This window comes from Hippocampus guttulatus, chromosome 2 (genome assembly GCF_054856545.1).
Source record: "Hippocampus guttulatus isolate MCC_2025c chromosome 2, RoL_Hgut_1.0, whole genome shotgun sequence".
Lineage (NCBI taxonomy): Eukaryota > Metazoa > Chordata > Actinopteri > Syngnathiformes > Syngnathidae > Hippocampus > Hippocampus guttulatus.
Window position 1 is genome coordinate 6,729,775 of NC_141262.1, and position 17,638 is coordinate 6,747,412.

At 40.8% G+C, this 17,638-nt stretch overlaps 1 protein-coding gene across 3 annotated transcripts; it reads right to left on the bottom strand.

The window, feature by feature from the left end:
- Positions 1-20: 20 nt before the first annotated feature.
- Positions 21-17,364, bottom strand: btk (Bruton agammaglobulinemia tyrosine kinase). Of its 3 annotated transcripts, none has more exons than XM_086133168.1 (18): positions 17,201-17,364; positions 9,805-9,963; positions 8,555-8,659; positions 8,230-8,311; positions 8,020-8,145; positions 7,198-7,250; positions 5,623-5,810; positions 5,488-5,550; positions 5,332-5,386; positions 4,894-4,973; positions 4,543-4,670; positions 3,530-3,601; positions 2,942-3,113; positions 2,640-2,859; positions 2,494-2,558; positions 1,404-1,522; positions 1,154-1,311; positions 21-568 (listed from the first exon to the last, which is right to left on the bottom strand). In XM_086133168.1, exons 2-18 carry the CDS (start codon positions 9,943-9,945, stop codon positions 497-499), a joined length of 1,899 nt encoding a protein of 632 aa, XP_085989294.1. In that variant the 5' UTR covers positions 9,946-9,963; positions 17,201-17,364; the 3' UTR covers positions 21-496. The 3 variants fall into 3 exon arrangements, with proteins under 3 accessions (XP_085989294.1, XP_085989277.1, XP_085989285.1); XM_086133151.1 differs by having other exon boundaries at positions 17,195-17,364; XM_086133159.1 differs by lacking the exon at positions 17,201-17,364 and adding an exon at positions 12,092-12,670.
- Positions 17,365-17,638: the final 274 nt, after the last annotated feature.

The following is a 17,638-nucleotide window of genomic DNA, read 5'->3' on the forward strand; positions in this document are numbered from 1 at the left end:
ATAAACTACAGTACAGTATGTATAGTATTCAACGCTATTTATTCAAAAATCCGACATAGCTTTTATTTTGCAATTAATTATACATTCCAAAAGCACGGTTCTACTTTACGGTACTACTCTACGTTCATATTGTAATAGCTGCTCATTGTAATTTGTGAGTGAGCGGGTGGGGCCACTTGAGAGGCGATGAGCCAGGAGGGGAAGATTGACTGTGACAGGCAGTCTGAGTGTGGAGCGTATGGACGTGAGTTGCTGCCATCACCACCTCTGTTCTGTCGCCGTTTTTTTGGGTTTATTTAAAAGTGCGAGCAGATTGCATTATGCGACTGTGCGCATCCTTGATTACACTGAAGGGCATTACAATATGTTTGTGTGTTCAACAATGGTCGTCAAAAAAGGATATCACTGTTAAATTAGCTGTTCCAAACCGGTAATTTACATTATGTTTAAACATTTCACAAGTTGGCTTCATTTTCCAAGTTGCTGCTGTTGTAATCTACTGTAGTTCATACAGCAAATCCTGAACAGTGAACACCAGCTCCTGGAAGGTGGGTCTCTCGTCTGCCTTCTAGAGAGAACAAAATAGAAAAATCGCACATGTCAAACACATTTCTTTTGTGTACATTAAATAAATAAACAATATAATAACTGAATAATTTAAGTTTATATTTCCCATTAAAATTAATGACAGGATAATTTCATAAAATGTTATATATACATAAAACAATAATGTGAACGACTTTACATTTTATTTTAATTTATTTCAATTCAAATTATTTTTCATTATCGGCTTTATAAAGTCCCTATATGCAACATTACAATGACATCGAGACAAGAACCTTACAATTGAAATGTATGATGTGAATCAAGATCCTACTGCAGAAAACGGGTATGTAAAACAATAATAGGCCAAATAAAAAAATAAACTGTACTGCGATACTCTATGGTAAAAAGCACATACAAATACATCTGGTGAGGTCTTTGCTTTTTGTCAGAAAATAAAAACAAACATTTACAAGTGACATGGGAGACAGGGAGAACAAGATGTAACATTTTCAATCCAGAATCTCAGAACTGTGAGGCAGACGTGCTAACCACTTATCAAGTGTGTATTTCCATAAAACCAGCATTTCCAAGGTGGATTTGTACTTACATCGAGCCAGCATGACGACATGACATTGTAGACCTTCTCACACGCCAGCTGAGGACGGTACAGTCGGAGGCCTCCAGACACTTGAGACACGATTTCATTGTTGTTCAGACGGTCATACGGGAGCCTCCCCAAAGTGTACACCTCCCACATCAGCACCCCTGGAAACATATGGACGTGTCAAATTCTGTACCTAAACATGAACCAGCAAAGGGGATTTAAAAGTGGCTTTTTGGACGACACCATTACATACCGTAAGCCCAAATGTCCGACTTGCTGCTGAATCTGCAATAGAGGAGAACTTCAGGAGGTGACCAGCGGACGGGGAATTTGGAACCCGCAGAGCTTGTGTACTCGTCATCTAGGACGTACCTGAACATAATAAACTTAGTTATACATTGTTGTTATAATTGGCCTTTAGTGAGGACTTAGTCCACCTCATAATATGACATTAGTGTCAGAGAAACTATCATTCACATAGAAAGAACAGATAATGCTGAATAAATGTTTGCCGAATAACATGACAAAAACAAAACAAATTTGTGGCAGCAAAGCACTTTCTTTTATTAGATAAGACTATGGCCTGATGAAATGAAGCTCCTCCCCTCACTCCAGTTAAGTTGCTGGACAGTGTGGTGTCACTAGATGGCGCCAACATTTTTTATTTATGGCTTGGATTTGAGCACAAAAACAGTTTTTCAGCAAAATACAAATTTACTGTTATAAGTTTTGCTTGGACCATCCAATCAGAGGACAGCAAAATACTCATGTTATTTTCTGCCAACAAGCTGGCACTTGAAGGTTAATCTCTGATTGGTTAAAGAGTCACATTGCTAATATAATTTGAATTAAGTAATCGACCAGCACTGGTGTTTTTAAAGGCCCTGGGAAGATTACAATGATGTGGCAGTACACACGCTCTGAAAACATTGGGTCAAATGGAACCCAATATGGGTCAAAAATGGACCGACCCAAAAGTTGGGTCAAAATAAATAACCAATAAAACAACCCAAAACTTGGGTGAATAACCTAATATGTAATAATATACAGTGTAATAATGATAATAACCCCAACGGTTGTGTCAATCCCCTTTTTGACCAATTTGGGTTTTAAGAGTATAGAGGCTGAAATTTGATTGGATAAAGAAATCTAACATGAACACTTCCATAGACCAAATATTACAATTTAGGTTGTAAATGTACTGGCAGGTCAGCGCATCCGATAGTGCCGGTAGAGGGCCTTACTCGCCCTTCATTATACAATAAAATAATGTTTCTTTTTCTCGCACTGTGACAACAGCTGTAGCTGTAACACAACACTTTACAGAATTGCTGTGATTCTACCTTGACAAACCAAAGTCTGCCACTTTGACTGTTCCGTTGCCGTCAACCAAGCAGTTCCTGGCTGCCTGGGGTTGAAATGAAGACACATTTTAATTGAAAACTGTCCACTGGAGCGAGTCACCGTGATGCAGTCTGTGCCCTCTCACCAGATCCCTGTGGATGTACTGCTTGGACTCCAGGTAGGCCATTCCCTCGGAGACGTCTTTGCACATCTCCAGGAGCTGTACGGAGGTGGGGTGCTGCCTGAGGCCCTCCCTGAGGTAGGTGAGCAGGCAGCCATTGGAGAGGAACTCGGTCACAATGTAGATGCTGCTCTGCTTGGTGCACACGCCATACAGCTGCACCAGGTTCTCGTGGTGGAGCATCCTAGTTTGAAATAGCGGGCTCGTGATCCAACGCATACCACATCATGTGTCGTTTCTCGGATGACCGATCGATTGCGCTTTACATCATGATCTTGGCTTCCTCTATGAAGTCATCCTCCGACATGGCCCCGGCTTTAATCATCTTGATAGCCACGTCGTGCTGGCCCTTCCATTTTCCGTGCTGCACCACGCCAAACTGACCCGTACCCAGGACCCGAATGAAAGTCAGACAGGAGGGGTCGATCTCCCACATGCCTGCAGAACACAAACAAGATTTGTGTCTTCTTACTTGTATTTTTACCCTCAAACGTTTTCAGTATTTATATGTTTTCATGTTCCGTGTAAAGTGGAGTTGAATAAAGTATTCTCCGAGTCCAATGGCATTTTGGGTCATGTAGTCTTTTAACCGGCGGCATACGCAACAAGTCAACAACAAGAATGCTATTGCATTATGTTCCTTTTAGTCATTAACTATTGTCTCTGTCTGTCTGTCTGTCTGTCTCCATCTAGATCACAGGCCATTTTGCTAACCAGTCTCATCGTCATTTCTACTCCCACTTTTCAGTCCCTTGTAGCATTATGGGTAATGGTTTCCAAATGTTTTAACTAAAATACTTCCAATCCATTGATTAAAATACATCGCATTGTCCAGTTTCTTCAGTGACACTTACCATAGCCAAGACCTGCTGTGGATGGAGGCTGTGCTCGATCGGAAACAATATATTTCAGTCTGCTAAACATGCCTGGTGATTTGGAGAACAGGAAATTGATTACTTATAATCAAGCTTAGAGAGGTAGACCAAACATGTTTAAAAGACTAATGTTCATTTAAAGATCCCATGTCATCAAAATCACATTTCACCCACTTTTATTATGCATAACAGAGGTCAAAATGAGTCTCTAACATGGTTTAAGTTTTTGAATCTATGCGCTTTGTCGTTGGTACTCGGTGGACTTTGAAAGGCAAAAATGAGCACATTTGTTTTCGGCATTGTTGTGATGTGGATTTTTCATTATTCAAGTACTTGCCCATTTTGTGGTTACTACACACCCATTCACCTCGGGGAAAAATAGCCGACAGCGACAATACATCGGTGTCTTGTGCAAAGCTAAACCTTTGCATCAGCTACCAACCTCACAGGAAATAAGGAATACGTTTTAAGCGACAGCCACACATACACATGCGGTCAGTCAGCCCCAGCGCGTCAGAGGCATCACTGCAGAAGTGGACATTAAAAATAAAAAATAAAAACATTTTAAAAGGAGGAAGAAAAATTTTACTCCAGGCGGAACACCGGGCCATCGCGCTGCCACGGCCCCCTTCAGAATGCACTGTGTCCGGCCAGAATCTGCCGATAGCTCCCTGAACTAAATGGGAACCAACACAATGATGAGACATGGTGTCTACAAAATGCCCACACATGGGGAACTAACCAATCTGAGGAAGGCTGTTGTCCATATTAAAATAAGGAAAACAGATCCAATCGGAAGAAAGCTTTTTAACATATGAACATTTTTAAAACACTAATTGGAAAAGAACATTCTGCTAGTTTTCACCCCAAATAGACTTGTGAACTGGATAATAGGAAACAAAGACTATGAAAAAAACTGTGACATGGGATGTTTAAAAAAATGACTTGCTTGTGTGATATTATCCTCATAGAGTAGATTAATGTTCGTGAACCTGCGGCATTGTGCTGATGGTAGTTGATGAGCTCCGGGATGTTGTTGAAGTTGTGCTTCTCGGCCAAGTAGAACTGTCCCTGCGGGGTGGTGCAGATGTTGTAATGTTTGCAGATGCCACCGGCCTCTCTGCGGACGGAAAGAAAGGAACGATCACATGACGCATGAGGTTATGCGGGATTGTCATTATCCACAGAGCAGATGGGGTCAGGGAGATAAGAGTGGTTTTGCATCAACGATTTACATGTGATCCCATCCACTGTTTCTGTTACACTTCGTCTTTTGTGGTACATCCAGCGGATACATGATATTGTACCATAAATAGTGTCGTGTGAAGCAGAGTGAAACTCACCCGCCGCTTTTACTGAACAGAGACACGGTGTACTTCCCTGGCTTGCTGGAGTCTCGCACCAGGAAGCCTCCATCTTTGTTCTGAGGGTCAAAAAAAGTGAGGCAAACCAAATACTGAACAACTTGGGAGTCTGCGCTTGTTAGGGCATTGTGTTAGATTTGGCAGCATGGTTACATCGTGGTTAGCACGTTTGCCCTGTGTTTTAGCCTTGCGATTGGTCGACGAGTAACCAATCCCAGCTCTCACCAAGTCGGTTGAGACGTAGTCCAGCTAGTCTGAAACTAGGTATGAACAATTTTGGAGAAAAAAAAAATTTGATGCCAATTTGAATAGGATTAATTCTTCAACCCAATCCGAGACGCTTGCAAGGACAAGAACTATGTATCGCAATTATGAGCACTGGGCTAAATGCTTTTGACGCTTTTTAATGAGTCTTACCTCAGTCTTCAGGAGCTTCTCTGCCTGGCTACGGTTTGTATTCTTGCAGTACCAACTTCAAAAGAAAGACAATTTTTCAGAGAATTTGGTGTTTTTCGACATAACATGCAAATTAAATGAGGAATTCTGACAAAGCAGACTCATGTTGATACTTACTCATATCTGTCTAGGCCGTGTCCAACTTCCACCACATAGTTGCTGGGTATGTAACCCTCATTTCTACAATATCAAACACATTTTTAAGCATAGTTATTAGGAACGCAGCCAACCTTAGGCGATAGTTTCACCTACCCGTATTTGTCTCTGGCTCTCCACCAGTTGGGGTCAGACTTGTCCAGGATGGTGTACTCCTCATCCTTGTTCAGCTCGAGGTCGTGAGACATCATGGCCGGGTGGTTGTATTGAGCTACGACGCTCATCCCCGCGCAGGGCTCGTTGGGCTCGGGAAGCTGCGGAGGTAATCGTCGGCCGGGCTTGTCCTGAAAAACACAATAACGTATCGTTACCTCGGCCAAACACTCAAAGCTTGAAACGCAATGGATTGTTTTGATTGGTATTTGTTTGCTACTTAGCAAAACTGGACAAACAACGACACGTAAGTGGCAAACAACAACGGAAGCGGGCCTGTAAAGAAATGTATTCTCTCTTTTTGCTGTTCGAGTCACATAAGAACACATCCCCTGAATGCAAATGGTAGAGTTTAGGGATAAATGTTTTTGAAAAATGATCTAAATGCATTTTCATCAATATTGCCGTGAAAAATAATCGGTTGATTGTAAAATATGACATTTGAGCATGATGTATTTTGTGTCCATTAACAGTACAGTAAGCATTTTTATCCTTCACTTTCCTGACGTATTTTCCACCAGGCATTTTTCCGCACTTGTTTTTTTTTCCCGCTTTTCCTTATTTTATTTTATTTTTGACAAAGACATCGTACCGTCATTTTGAGATTGTGGCTTCTGTACTTGCTAATACTATTGATGAGCCACATGTGAAGGGGATTTACTGAACTGTTTTCTGCCACTTCAGAATTAAAGAAAAATGTTGATTGGCTGACGTCGCCGTCGGAATGGGCCGGTCTGAAATGACGATGGAATGATGACTGAGGCACTGATGTGCCTACCACTGCTATCTTTAGCAGGAAGTAGCCCGTGAAAAAAAAAATGGAACAGTACTGTCCATTCATCTTACATCATCATCTGTAGCAGGAAGCAGTTTGCTCCACAATTCAACTTTTCTTTAACTAGTTTCTCTTTCTCTTTGCTGTTTGGGTAACACTGGAGCCGTCTTCAGTAATTGCCGAATTTGAAATGGTCTTACATCACCCTCAGTAAACCAGGAAGCGGCCTTACAGATGGACAGGAAATTGCAGCTCTGTTTGTTGTTTTTGTTTTTTTGCAATTCAGTAAGAGGAATATATTTGAGTTTTGGGCCCTTTTGAGTCACACTTAAAGTACAAAAAAAAAATTGTAAGGTCCAGTCCTGTAAACCCAGAAATAGCCTCGTAGATTAAATTTGTGTTTTTCCTCATTGCCATTCTAATCAGAATGAAAGATGGTGCAGTCCAGTCCTCTTGCGTCATTTTCCAGTACTGTATGTCCTTTTAGCCAAGCGGTTTGTGCGCTCAGCTCTGAACTGCTGAAGACTAAATGTTGTTCAAAGTCCAGCAGAGGCTGGACCGCATGGGACACCACTGCTAAATACATTTGCCCTTGCTTTGTCTTGTGATCTGTCCAATTACTTTTTTTTAAACTTTTGTTGCCATCTGAAGTTGGATATTCTGCGGTAATGTTAGCCAAGCCCCTGGACCCCGAGCGAACAATACACTCTACTTTTACAGTGCGTCGATAGATGTGTGCTTACCTCTGAAGGAGTCGGGGGCAGAGGTTTGCGGGTTCCCCTCCGAGACATCAAGCCTATTGGGGAAAAAGATGTTCAGAAGTTTAGTCATCCAGCTAGGCTTACAATGTCGACTTGAAAAATCTCATGGCACACCACCTGTCGCAAAAAAAGTATATGTATAACTGAAATAATGATGATGTTGTCTCATTTGACTCTATAATTGTACTCATTCAGCGTAAAATCTGGGACTTTTTAATTGAATACAAAGCAATTATTCTTTTGTAAGAAGAGCAAGACACTTTTTGCCATGTAGTGGAAGAGCATTTCATTGTTCTGCCTGTCGCTATGCGTCGCTGGCATAGCGACAGGCAGAACAATGAAATGCTCTTCCACTATCTTGAAAGATACATGATTAAAGGAATACAATTGCTGACTTTAATGTAAAACAGCCAGTAAAAAAAATGGAAATACTTACTGTACTGCATTATCGTTACACAAAATCTGTGAAATTATAAACACCCGACGTGTTCTTTCACTAAAGCCTCCATTATCAAAGGGTAAAACAAAAATTTCCACGAGGAGGGGTACACCGTATCAATATAATTGACAAGGAGGACATTGTTTTCTGCTGTTTTTGTCAAGCTCTGTCATTGAGACCATTAAACGCAAACAAGAAATCCTGCTGTGCGTCATCAATATTCTTAAACACAACGCAGTCAGACACCACCGGTTAATTCAAGACACATGATGAAATTAATATCGTTGCTGAGTAATTTAGATGAAATTTCTTGCAATCACTGCAGTCGCAGAATCTTTCAGAAATAGCGTGTGGCTCATCCTCACCGTTCTTGCTGTCCAGAACCTTACAGCCCATCGCCTGCTTGACTTCCTGCTGGCAGCAGAGCCAAATGCCGTCGATCCAGAAGCACGGGTGGTATTTTTGCATCAAGTCCTTGTTGGTTTGCACCACTAAACGCACACAAACGCACGCGCACACATTTGAATGAGCACACACTTCCTCCACGAAGTGATGATATCAATTTGCATGCTGACGTTCTTTCAGCTTCTTTATCCACTGAGCGCGAACTTCCTCTGTCTTTGCGAAGATGTACAGCGGCCCCTCATCGTAAATGACCTTAAAAATAACGACACAGTTAGTTTTCATTTTGTATTTTCACCAATGCCTCTCACACTCTTGCTTCCTGTGTGGTAAGACTCGAGTAGCCCCGTGTACACCTGCAAGCACCACAAAAGACCCCACATCTGGACTGCTTCTTTCACTTCTTACACTAGTTGCACGATATTCTCTATTCATTGGAAAGGGGGCTGCCAGGAACCAAGACAACTATCTTCCAACATGGCCAAATCAAAACTCTACCTGGAATGCATACATGCGCTCCTGCGGGCTGTTGTGCTCCGTCTGCACCGTTTCGACACACTTGATCTTCTCCAGGTCCACTGAGCCCCTCAGGCCTTTTCGCTTCTGCGAGACAGACGGGAAAAGTACAACAATGCTGTATTTATTTTTACAAAGCAATATCGAAACATTGACCGTGCACCAAAGCGGTGTTTCTCAACCTTTGTGGATCCAGGGCAAATATTTGACATGAGCAAAATCTCACAGCACAGCACCAAACAAAAAATGTCACAAAAAGCATACATATTTACTGACGACCTGTATCCCTACCACAAAAGAACAGGCAAGACTACTTCTGCTTTGTGCTTCGCGTTTCAGGCATTTTAGATCTACAAATGATTTCTTCGTATTTTGTTTTGTGGTAACTCGTAACAAAGATGGATTTCGGATTAAAAGTACCGGTACGTGCATTTTATTTAGGAAAAATAGTGCCGAGAAAGTCATATAAAATAAAACAGAAATAATGAATCAAATTACAGATGCATGAAAATTCTACCAAAGCACAGTAAACATTTGTACTCCATTACATTACAATACTAATTATTGTGTTGCAACAACAATACACAGGTGAATTGTGCCTACTGACATCCAGTGGAAGAGCATTCAACTATTTTGCCTGTCACTCTACATTGATCGCATAGATAGATGAGCATTATTTCTAGATATATGACCATTTAATTGAAAGGGGATCATTTCCACGGTTATTATAGTGAAAGGAAAACTACTTAAATAACTAAAATAAAATTTGAAAACACATTTTTGTGGGAGGGGGGTTAAAAATCGATAACTGAAATATTACACTTTACGTTTATCAAGCTAACTATAATTAAAGTGAAACTGTCCTCTGGTTTCGCCTTTGTCACGTAATTTAAGTGAGCCCATTTTATGAGTTATTTTAATAGTTAATTATAAAAACATATTTACCTCCATATGGGCGTACAGAAGAAAGAGGGTCATACAGTCATTTCGCAATTGTAGTTGACTTTATTACACAATACTTAGTGAGATTTTTTTTAGCTTTCACGTCACAAAAAAAAAAAACACAGCACAGTTGTTGGAAACCATTGATCAATGTCAATAAATCCTTGAATTGCTTGAAAACGCTCAACTGATCAATATAACATCATTTGGGAAACTAGTAGCACGCAATTGACAGCTTTTTTCCCCTTCAAGGATGTGGATTAAAAGGCCAAACAGCGTTCCATCCTTACCCCTTTGTCAGCATCGTAGTCGTAGTAGGAGAGTTTGTCCCGTGTGAGGATGAACCATCTTTCTTTATAGTTCAACGGCGACGTTTTCCTCCTCTGCTGCGAGCGCTTAATGAAAATATCTTCCAAAATGCTGTCACACATGGTTCGCGCCGGCGTGATCTGCAATGAATGATCAACAGATCGCTGTAGTCTGCAAGGTTGTTGAAAGTGGCCGGCGGCCACTGGAGTGAATGAATCTGTCATTTGTTGTGTATATTCGGCGTAACGGCTAATTTGATACTTGGAACCGGGCCTTTTATCGCGATGTCAATGTAAGCACTTCCTTGTATCGCCACGCTGTGCGGTCGGTCTCCCGCAAGCCATGCCAACGTGGAGCAGCGCCGCGCCGTTCATCCAACTGATCATCAAGCAAGATTAGCGACACTTTCTTTGTGATTCGTGCTTATTTTCATAAAGCGATTTCTTTTCTGTATCATTTGATAAAACAGTACTCTATATGTCGGTATTAAGGCAAAAAAATGGACTGAGTCTTGAGCTTAATAGTCACGCTGTACTAAAGTTGTGCATTAAAATCTCTTTTCGTCAAGAGACGCTACAGCTTCGTGTTTGCTTTCAAAACTTAGCTTGTAGCAGACTGTGCACATTTTCAGTATGACGTCTCTGATCCACTGGTGAAAGGACACTTTGATCCTCTCCTCTTTCATCTATAACTGCTTCAGACAACAAAGTGTATGCAGAAAAGTGGTGAAGATTGCACGACTGTCTGTGTCCTATGTGTTGTGTTGTGTTATTTTTGTTATTTTGACTTCAAAATGGCGCCGCGTGAGTGGCTGCCTTTGCAGCAGCTCCTATATTTTGTTGTTCTACTTCTTCCTTTCATAACTTTGCTGCTGTGAATTGGGAATTTCTCCATTGCGAGACGAATAAAGGGTTTCTTATCTTATCTAAAAAGTTTAGAGAAGGTTTAAGTTCATCTGTAAGGGTTTGAATGCATGTTTTATATATATATATAAAAAAAATTCCTCGTCTCACCCCTTGGGTGGTGTCCGTCCCTCATTCAGCTCGGGTCCTCTACCAGAGGCCAGGAAGCTTGAGGGTTCTGCGCAGTATCCTTGCTGTTCCCAGCACTGCACATTTCTGGACTGAGATGTCCGATGTTGTTCCCGGGATCTGTTGCAACCACTCATCTAGTTTGGGGGTCACTGCCCCGAGTGCTCCGACCACCACAGGCACGACTGTCACTTTTACCTTCCAGGCTCTCTCCAGCTCCTCTCTGAGCCCATATACATATATCTATATATATATCAGTGTTGTGTCCAAGGACCGGCAACCCGAGGCCAAGGCCAAGGCCAAGGACTTGACTCCGAGGCCAAGGCCAAGGCCAAGCACTTGGAGAATTTTCCGGGGCAAGGCCAAGGCCAAGGACTTGAGAAATTTTCCGAGGCCAAGGCCAAGGACCAAGGACTTGCCTCCGAGGCCAAGGCCAAGGACCAAGGACTGATTTTGAAACTGAGGCCTGGCCGAGGATATGTATAAAACAATGCTGTCATAATTAACTCAAATTCACTAAAAATTAATCGTGATTACTCACACATTTTTTATCGTTTCTGAATTTCCTTTTATATATTTTTTGTCCTATTTTTCCCCATTTTAATGCTCTCATCAACATGGAATCAGTAATCAGTTTTCTATGTGCAAAATGCAAATATTTACTGAAATAACAATTTCGATTTTCAATTTTACATGAACATTTTTCACTTGGAGCAGTTATTCACACAATCTCTCACACAATATTATTGTCCATCAACAACCGTGAAAAAAATATTTTGTTATACGCTGCTTTAACAGCTCTTTTTATGGAATCAAAACAAAGCAATATAACATTATAAAGTGCACATCTAGGGTAAACTAGTACTCAGCCTATAGTGGATTTAAGCCATGGTTGCATAGTTAGTTTTTCTCAAGTTTGCTTTGAACACAGCAGTCAGGCTATGTTGATTCTGTTGGTCCTTCTTGCGCGGAAGCCTCTCTACGGTTTTGTGCAGACATCATTTCGGATGACTACACTTGGTTCGATGACATCACTGGAGACGTTTTATTTTCAGTGTGGTCGCTCCCACTGCACTACTGAACTCTCGACGTGCCTCAGCGGCACCGTCAGTCAGACGAACACAGAAGCTCCACCCGCTTTATTTATATGGGCACAGACCACTGTAACCTTCCACACAAAATAGTTCCAAACAAGTAACAATCGCGTCAGTGGCATACATCGTATTCGACAGCCTACCTGCTCTTTATTCACCAGAGGCTCATCAACTTAGTCTCTTATTTCTCTCCCGAAACAGTGTCTTCTCCCGCTTGGTGTACCTTAGCCTTCTCCACTACGTACAATCTCTGTACACAGCTTGTAATGGAGGCTCTCGCTGGCAATGCGTAGTGGAGTCGTTAGACGCAATGCGAATGATTTCAGCTTGAATCGAGCTGTGGACAATGTTGACAGGCTTGCATGCAGTAGCCATACATTTAGCTATGGCTTCAGCAAATTTGTTCTTCGTCGTGTTATCCATTTTCTTCGCTTTGAAATGATCCATAGCTGTTTGTCTGAGACGAGGGGGCGGAGTACCCACGTCAGCTGTGTGCTTGGCCATTAAGTGGTATTTCAGACTCGACGTGCTATGATGATAGCTCAGTTTACGACTGCAAAACATACAGGTAACTTTGGTCTTGTCAGTGGAACAATCTGGCAACTTTTTAAAAGTAAACTTTCCATTCATAAACTCTTTAAGTATCCGTTTTCGGTGTCTCGCGCTGCCGTGGCTGGCAAAACAAACGTGCGTGGACCTGTGCAGCGTGCTTGTTGTTTTGTTTCTGGTTTATTTATAGAGCAACATAACATCTGCTGTGACGTGCGCCGCGTTAATCTCGCGAGAAAAAAAATTATCCCGTTAGAATTCATTTAAATTAATGCCAATAAAAAGGCACTAAACTGACAGCTCTAGTATATAGTATATATAGATAGATAGAGAGAGAGGGAGAGCGTTTTTGCAATATAAAGGGTCTAATATTGGGAGAATAACGTTGCCTTTTTCATGCACATTATATTATACAGTGAAACTCCTCTACAACGAAATGATGTTTGCAGCAAGAAATTTTTCACAACAGGGGGGGTTTCACTGTAGCAAATTTGATCTCTCACACACACAAACGTATGTGTACTCTTTATTTTTATTCCAATAGGACATAAATATGAGCAATACACTTATTTGGCACTTCATGTAGTCAGTGTAGAAAGAAAAAGGGGAAAGAAATTGAAAAATTTACGATCAGCATTCACTTTCACTTACATCAATTTATTGGATAATGTTTTATCTCGCTTCCTCCGTCTTTCATTTTGATCACTTTTACCCTCTCTTCCAGTGTCAGAGCTCTTCTTGTCTTAGCTGCTTGACATCCAAAGGTCCGTTTTGTAGCCATTTTAGCAATGCAACGTTCTTACTGCGTCTGAAACTAACAATAACAAATACTTCCTGGCCCATGTGTAAACCAGTGTGGTGGTTGCTGTTTCCGAACGAAGCAGTAGAGGTCGCTGTTGGATTAGACTTCGTTGCAGTGAATCTCGTCGCGAGGCAAGAGCAGAGAAAAATATTTCGTATAACGCAACAGGGTTTTTTTTTCGTTGTATGGGGGGCAGGAGAGTGGGAATGGTGTTAATGCATGAAGAGTTTTTCATACTAGGGGGTATTTCCGCCCATGTAGGTTTCGTTGTAGAGGAGTTTCACTGTAACTTTATTTTGGAAAAAGTACAACTTTAGTCTTAATTGTCAATTTATTATTGTAACAACATGACTTTTGATTCTTGAAAATAGGCAACTGTTTATCCTATGGCCCTCAGTGGTAGACCTGGTTGTTATGTTTAATTGGCATTAGGTTTGTGTGGAAGGGTCTCCCATGTAAGGGAAAATAAGTTGGAGAACACTGATCTAAAGTAACGGAGTGGAGCATCAGAATGTGTACTTGTGTCTCGTGTGTGTCTTTTAATATCAACGGCAGTTGACTCAAAGGCAGACAGACTGATGGGGAAGTTGCGTCAGGCTTCCAGGACAGCAATGGCTTCAACACAGATGTAATCTGTCATGACTGGAGTTATCATAGCATCGGCTTCATGACATCTTTTAATACCCCACACACGCGATGTAGTTCCCCCTTGTGACACCTCCTTGGTGCCATTTTATTGCTTAATCCGGCACCCCCCCCCCCCCCCCCCCACCCCCCAACTATACGCCATGGGTCACTTTCAGTTTGTCGCTCGGGGGCCACACTGTTAACCTTCTGCAATAAATATGATCCAACGATTAAACAAGTGTGTAGAGTGAAGCCCTGTTTATACTTCCTATACACAAATTCACCTATTTGTTTTATCATTGGATCCTATCTTTGGCTATTCTCAAATAAACTCAACCATTTGCATATAATTGGTGCTCTTCTGTTACACCATTAGCTGTCACAAAATGGCGTTTATGCCCTGCCTGATTGAAAAGTAGTAACTTGTGTCAATGAGGTATTGGTGAAATTTTACATAGAGATGAATGCTGATAAGCTACTATAAATTTAAATTTAAACTGGGTTTTTGCTGTTACATGCAGATATACTGACAGTCAATGTTCCCTCTAAGATGCCAGTGTGAGCAGTTGCACACAACTCTCACCTTCAGAGGGCACACGGTGACCCTTCAGCGCACCATGCACAAATATTATATTTCTCCACTCATTCCTTCATTTCCACGCCAGTTTAATCTACAAACGGGAGACCACATCATTCCCACTTCCCTTACAGTTTGAGGACTGCGACTAACACTACAAAGCATACACTGACACACATATAGTACACTCTCACTTGCTCGAGGCTACACGTGGATTGTTCAATTCAGGAAGTCCAAACATGGGCGTAGTTCATGAGCCCCTTAAATGAAGCTCTTTCGCTATAGATTTTTGTGTTTTATGAAATAACATGTTTTCCATTATTTATGAGTGGACAATGTACTGGTAGTTTGTATTGAGACTTAACCATTGTATTTAAAATAAAAGTAAAAAACTTGGGCTGATTTTATTCCTGTCAGAAATATGTATTCAATTATATGTTCTATTTTGATATACAGGTATAGATGCTTTGAAATGCGTTATAACATCCATCCATCCATTTTCTTATCCGCGTATCCTCACGAGGGTTGCGTGCCCGCTGCAGTATATCCCGGCTGTCATCGGACAGGAGGCGGGGGACACCCTGAACTGGTTGTCAGCCAATCGCAAGGCACACAGACAACCAACCATCCACGTTCACAATCACACCTCGGGACAATTTAGAGTGTTCCAATAACCTGTTTGAACATATGTTTTTGAAATGTGGGAGGAAACGGGGAAAACCCATGCAGGCAAGAGGAGAACATGCAAACTCCACACAGGAAGGCCGGAGCTGGAATCGAGCACTACACCTCTGCACTGAGAGGCCGACACGCTAATCAGTCGACCACCTTGCCACCCCTATAACATACATACATCATGTAAATTGTTTTGTTCTCAAGTTTTGGACAGGTGTTATATTGGTTTGGCCGCCGTGTGCACGTCTGATGTTGCTCACCGTGTCATTCAGAGAGTTTGTGTGAATGCACAGACACATGGAAAATTAGAGGGAACATTGCTTCCAGTGTATTTTTTTAATGATCTCTAAGCTATATGATGTTCAGGGTAATGTTGTTAAATGCGTTTGCGATGGCATTGAACTGTTTTGGGGTCACAATTTGTGGTATACTGTATTTACAGTTTACACCAGTGGTTCTCAACTGTTGTCATCCTGGGACGCACAACTTCCTATTGTTTTAAAATCATGACCATTTTATCGAAGTCAAGAGTTTTTGTTTTTGTTTTTTTTGCTTTAAAATAACCTCTGAAAATGCATGTACAATGTGTTACGTTTTTACATTTTTAAATGCGGTTTCAAATTAGTTTGAAATTGCGCCAAAAGTACATTGCTAGCTGTGGCGTCCGCTAGACCAGTGATTCCTAACCTGTACGGAGCCAAGGCACATATTTTAAGTTCGAAAAATCGCACGGCACACCACCAAACAAAGTTGTCACAAAAAGAGGATACATATATCAATTTCATACTTTTTGCCATCTAATAGAACATATTTTATTTGTTCTCTCTGTCACTATAAATTGCTGGCATGAGTCAATGGAGAAAGATACATTATTTTTTATTAATAAATAATTTTCTCACCTATTAAGTGAAATTTGATAAGTTCACAGGGCATTGTTTATTCACTTTTCAAATAAAATATGGTCGGAAAAAAAGCACAGTAATAAAAATAATATATATTTTCACTTTAACAAATTGCACTCATTTTAAAATTTTGAACGTGTCATGCGTTGTAAAAAAGTATATTTTATAATATTTATTACAGCGAGCACATGTTTGAATATACTGTCGAACATTTTGTTGTGGGTAAAATCATCAGTGCTACTTTTCTGCATGCTGTGTATTTTTCTTCTCGTTTAGTTTCTACTGATGTTATTGTGGTACAGAGACTTATGTGGCAGCATGGGTTCAAGTTGCACTCAGTATTGAATGTTCGTGTAAATGTTTGTCTCTCTCTATGTGTCTTATAATTGACTGGTGACCAGTCCAGGGTGTACCCTGCATCTTGCCCAAAGCTAGCGGTGATGGGCTAGTTGATTTTAATTCATGCAGTGGGGAAAAATTAAACCGTCACTGTTGCAAGATTCACATAATATACACCTGTATAAATTATACAGAACAAGCATCAAAGGACAAACAACAGCAAAGAGCAGCAGTGAGGAGAATTTAAAATAAATTGTGCCCTAGTATGCAAATCTCAAGACAACTAAAATGTCAGAGTAACTGTTTAATACTGTAGAGCTAATGTATAAATGCTAAAAAATAATAATATAATTATGCAGTGAGGTTTCATACATTTAATTCGGTTCTCAGAGACCTTAAACACTTTGACTTATAGAGAAGGAAATCATTTGTTAGTCGTTTGTTTGTTACTTTGGCAAAACATCCATTTCTGTACAAGCTAATATTAGCATAACCATTGCTGTTTAGCAGGAACCTTTCTTTTCTGATGCTTCCTAACAGACAGATAAGTGTGCGGTGAGTGTGTGGGTGCGTGTGCATCCATGATAATGACAAACAAAGTTGGTACAAGAGCAAAATAGGTGAATGTCAAACTTCAGTGTAATGTAACAGGAAAGTACCAACTACATATGAAAAGGACAATCTATTTGCCATGTTTTTTGAACGATTTAGACACAACATAAATACAGTAGACAGATGTATAGACTGAAGTGAAATGAAAGAGGATGTGACATACCCTCACCTAGCATCAGACGACCAACTGGCGGTGATGAGCTTTAAAATTGGTGGCGTGTAGGTTTACCCTTCCAAAGAAAATGTGTTTCGTCTGTGATGCGAGAAGCAAATTTAAAAAAAAACGAACGAAAAAAAACCCCACTCACAGAGGAACTCACACTTCCCCATTTCTCCTCTCTCTCTTTTTGCTTCTCATTTTCATATCAGCCCTCTGGACGGTTTTGGGTGACAAGAGAAAGACCGGCTAAAGATTAACAAACCTCTACATTCCTGCGTGTTTCCTCTAGATTGTGGGTTTAAATCGTTTATTGCAATTAATGCTACTTCGAAAAACGTTACAAATATATCATTTTTGGGGATTATAAAGTTTATTTTTGCATGTATTTAAATACGTTATACGTATTGTAATTTATTCAACACAATATTACTGCTTTTTGTGCGTGTA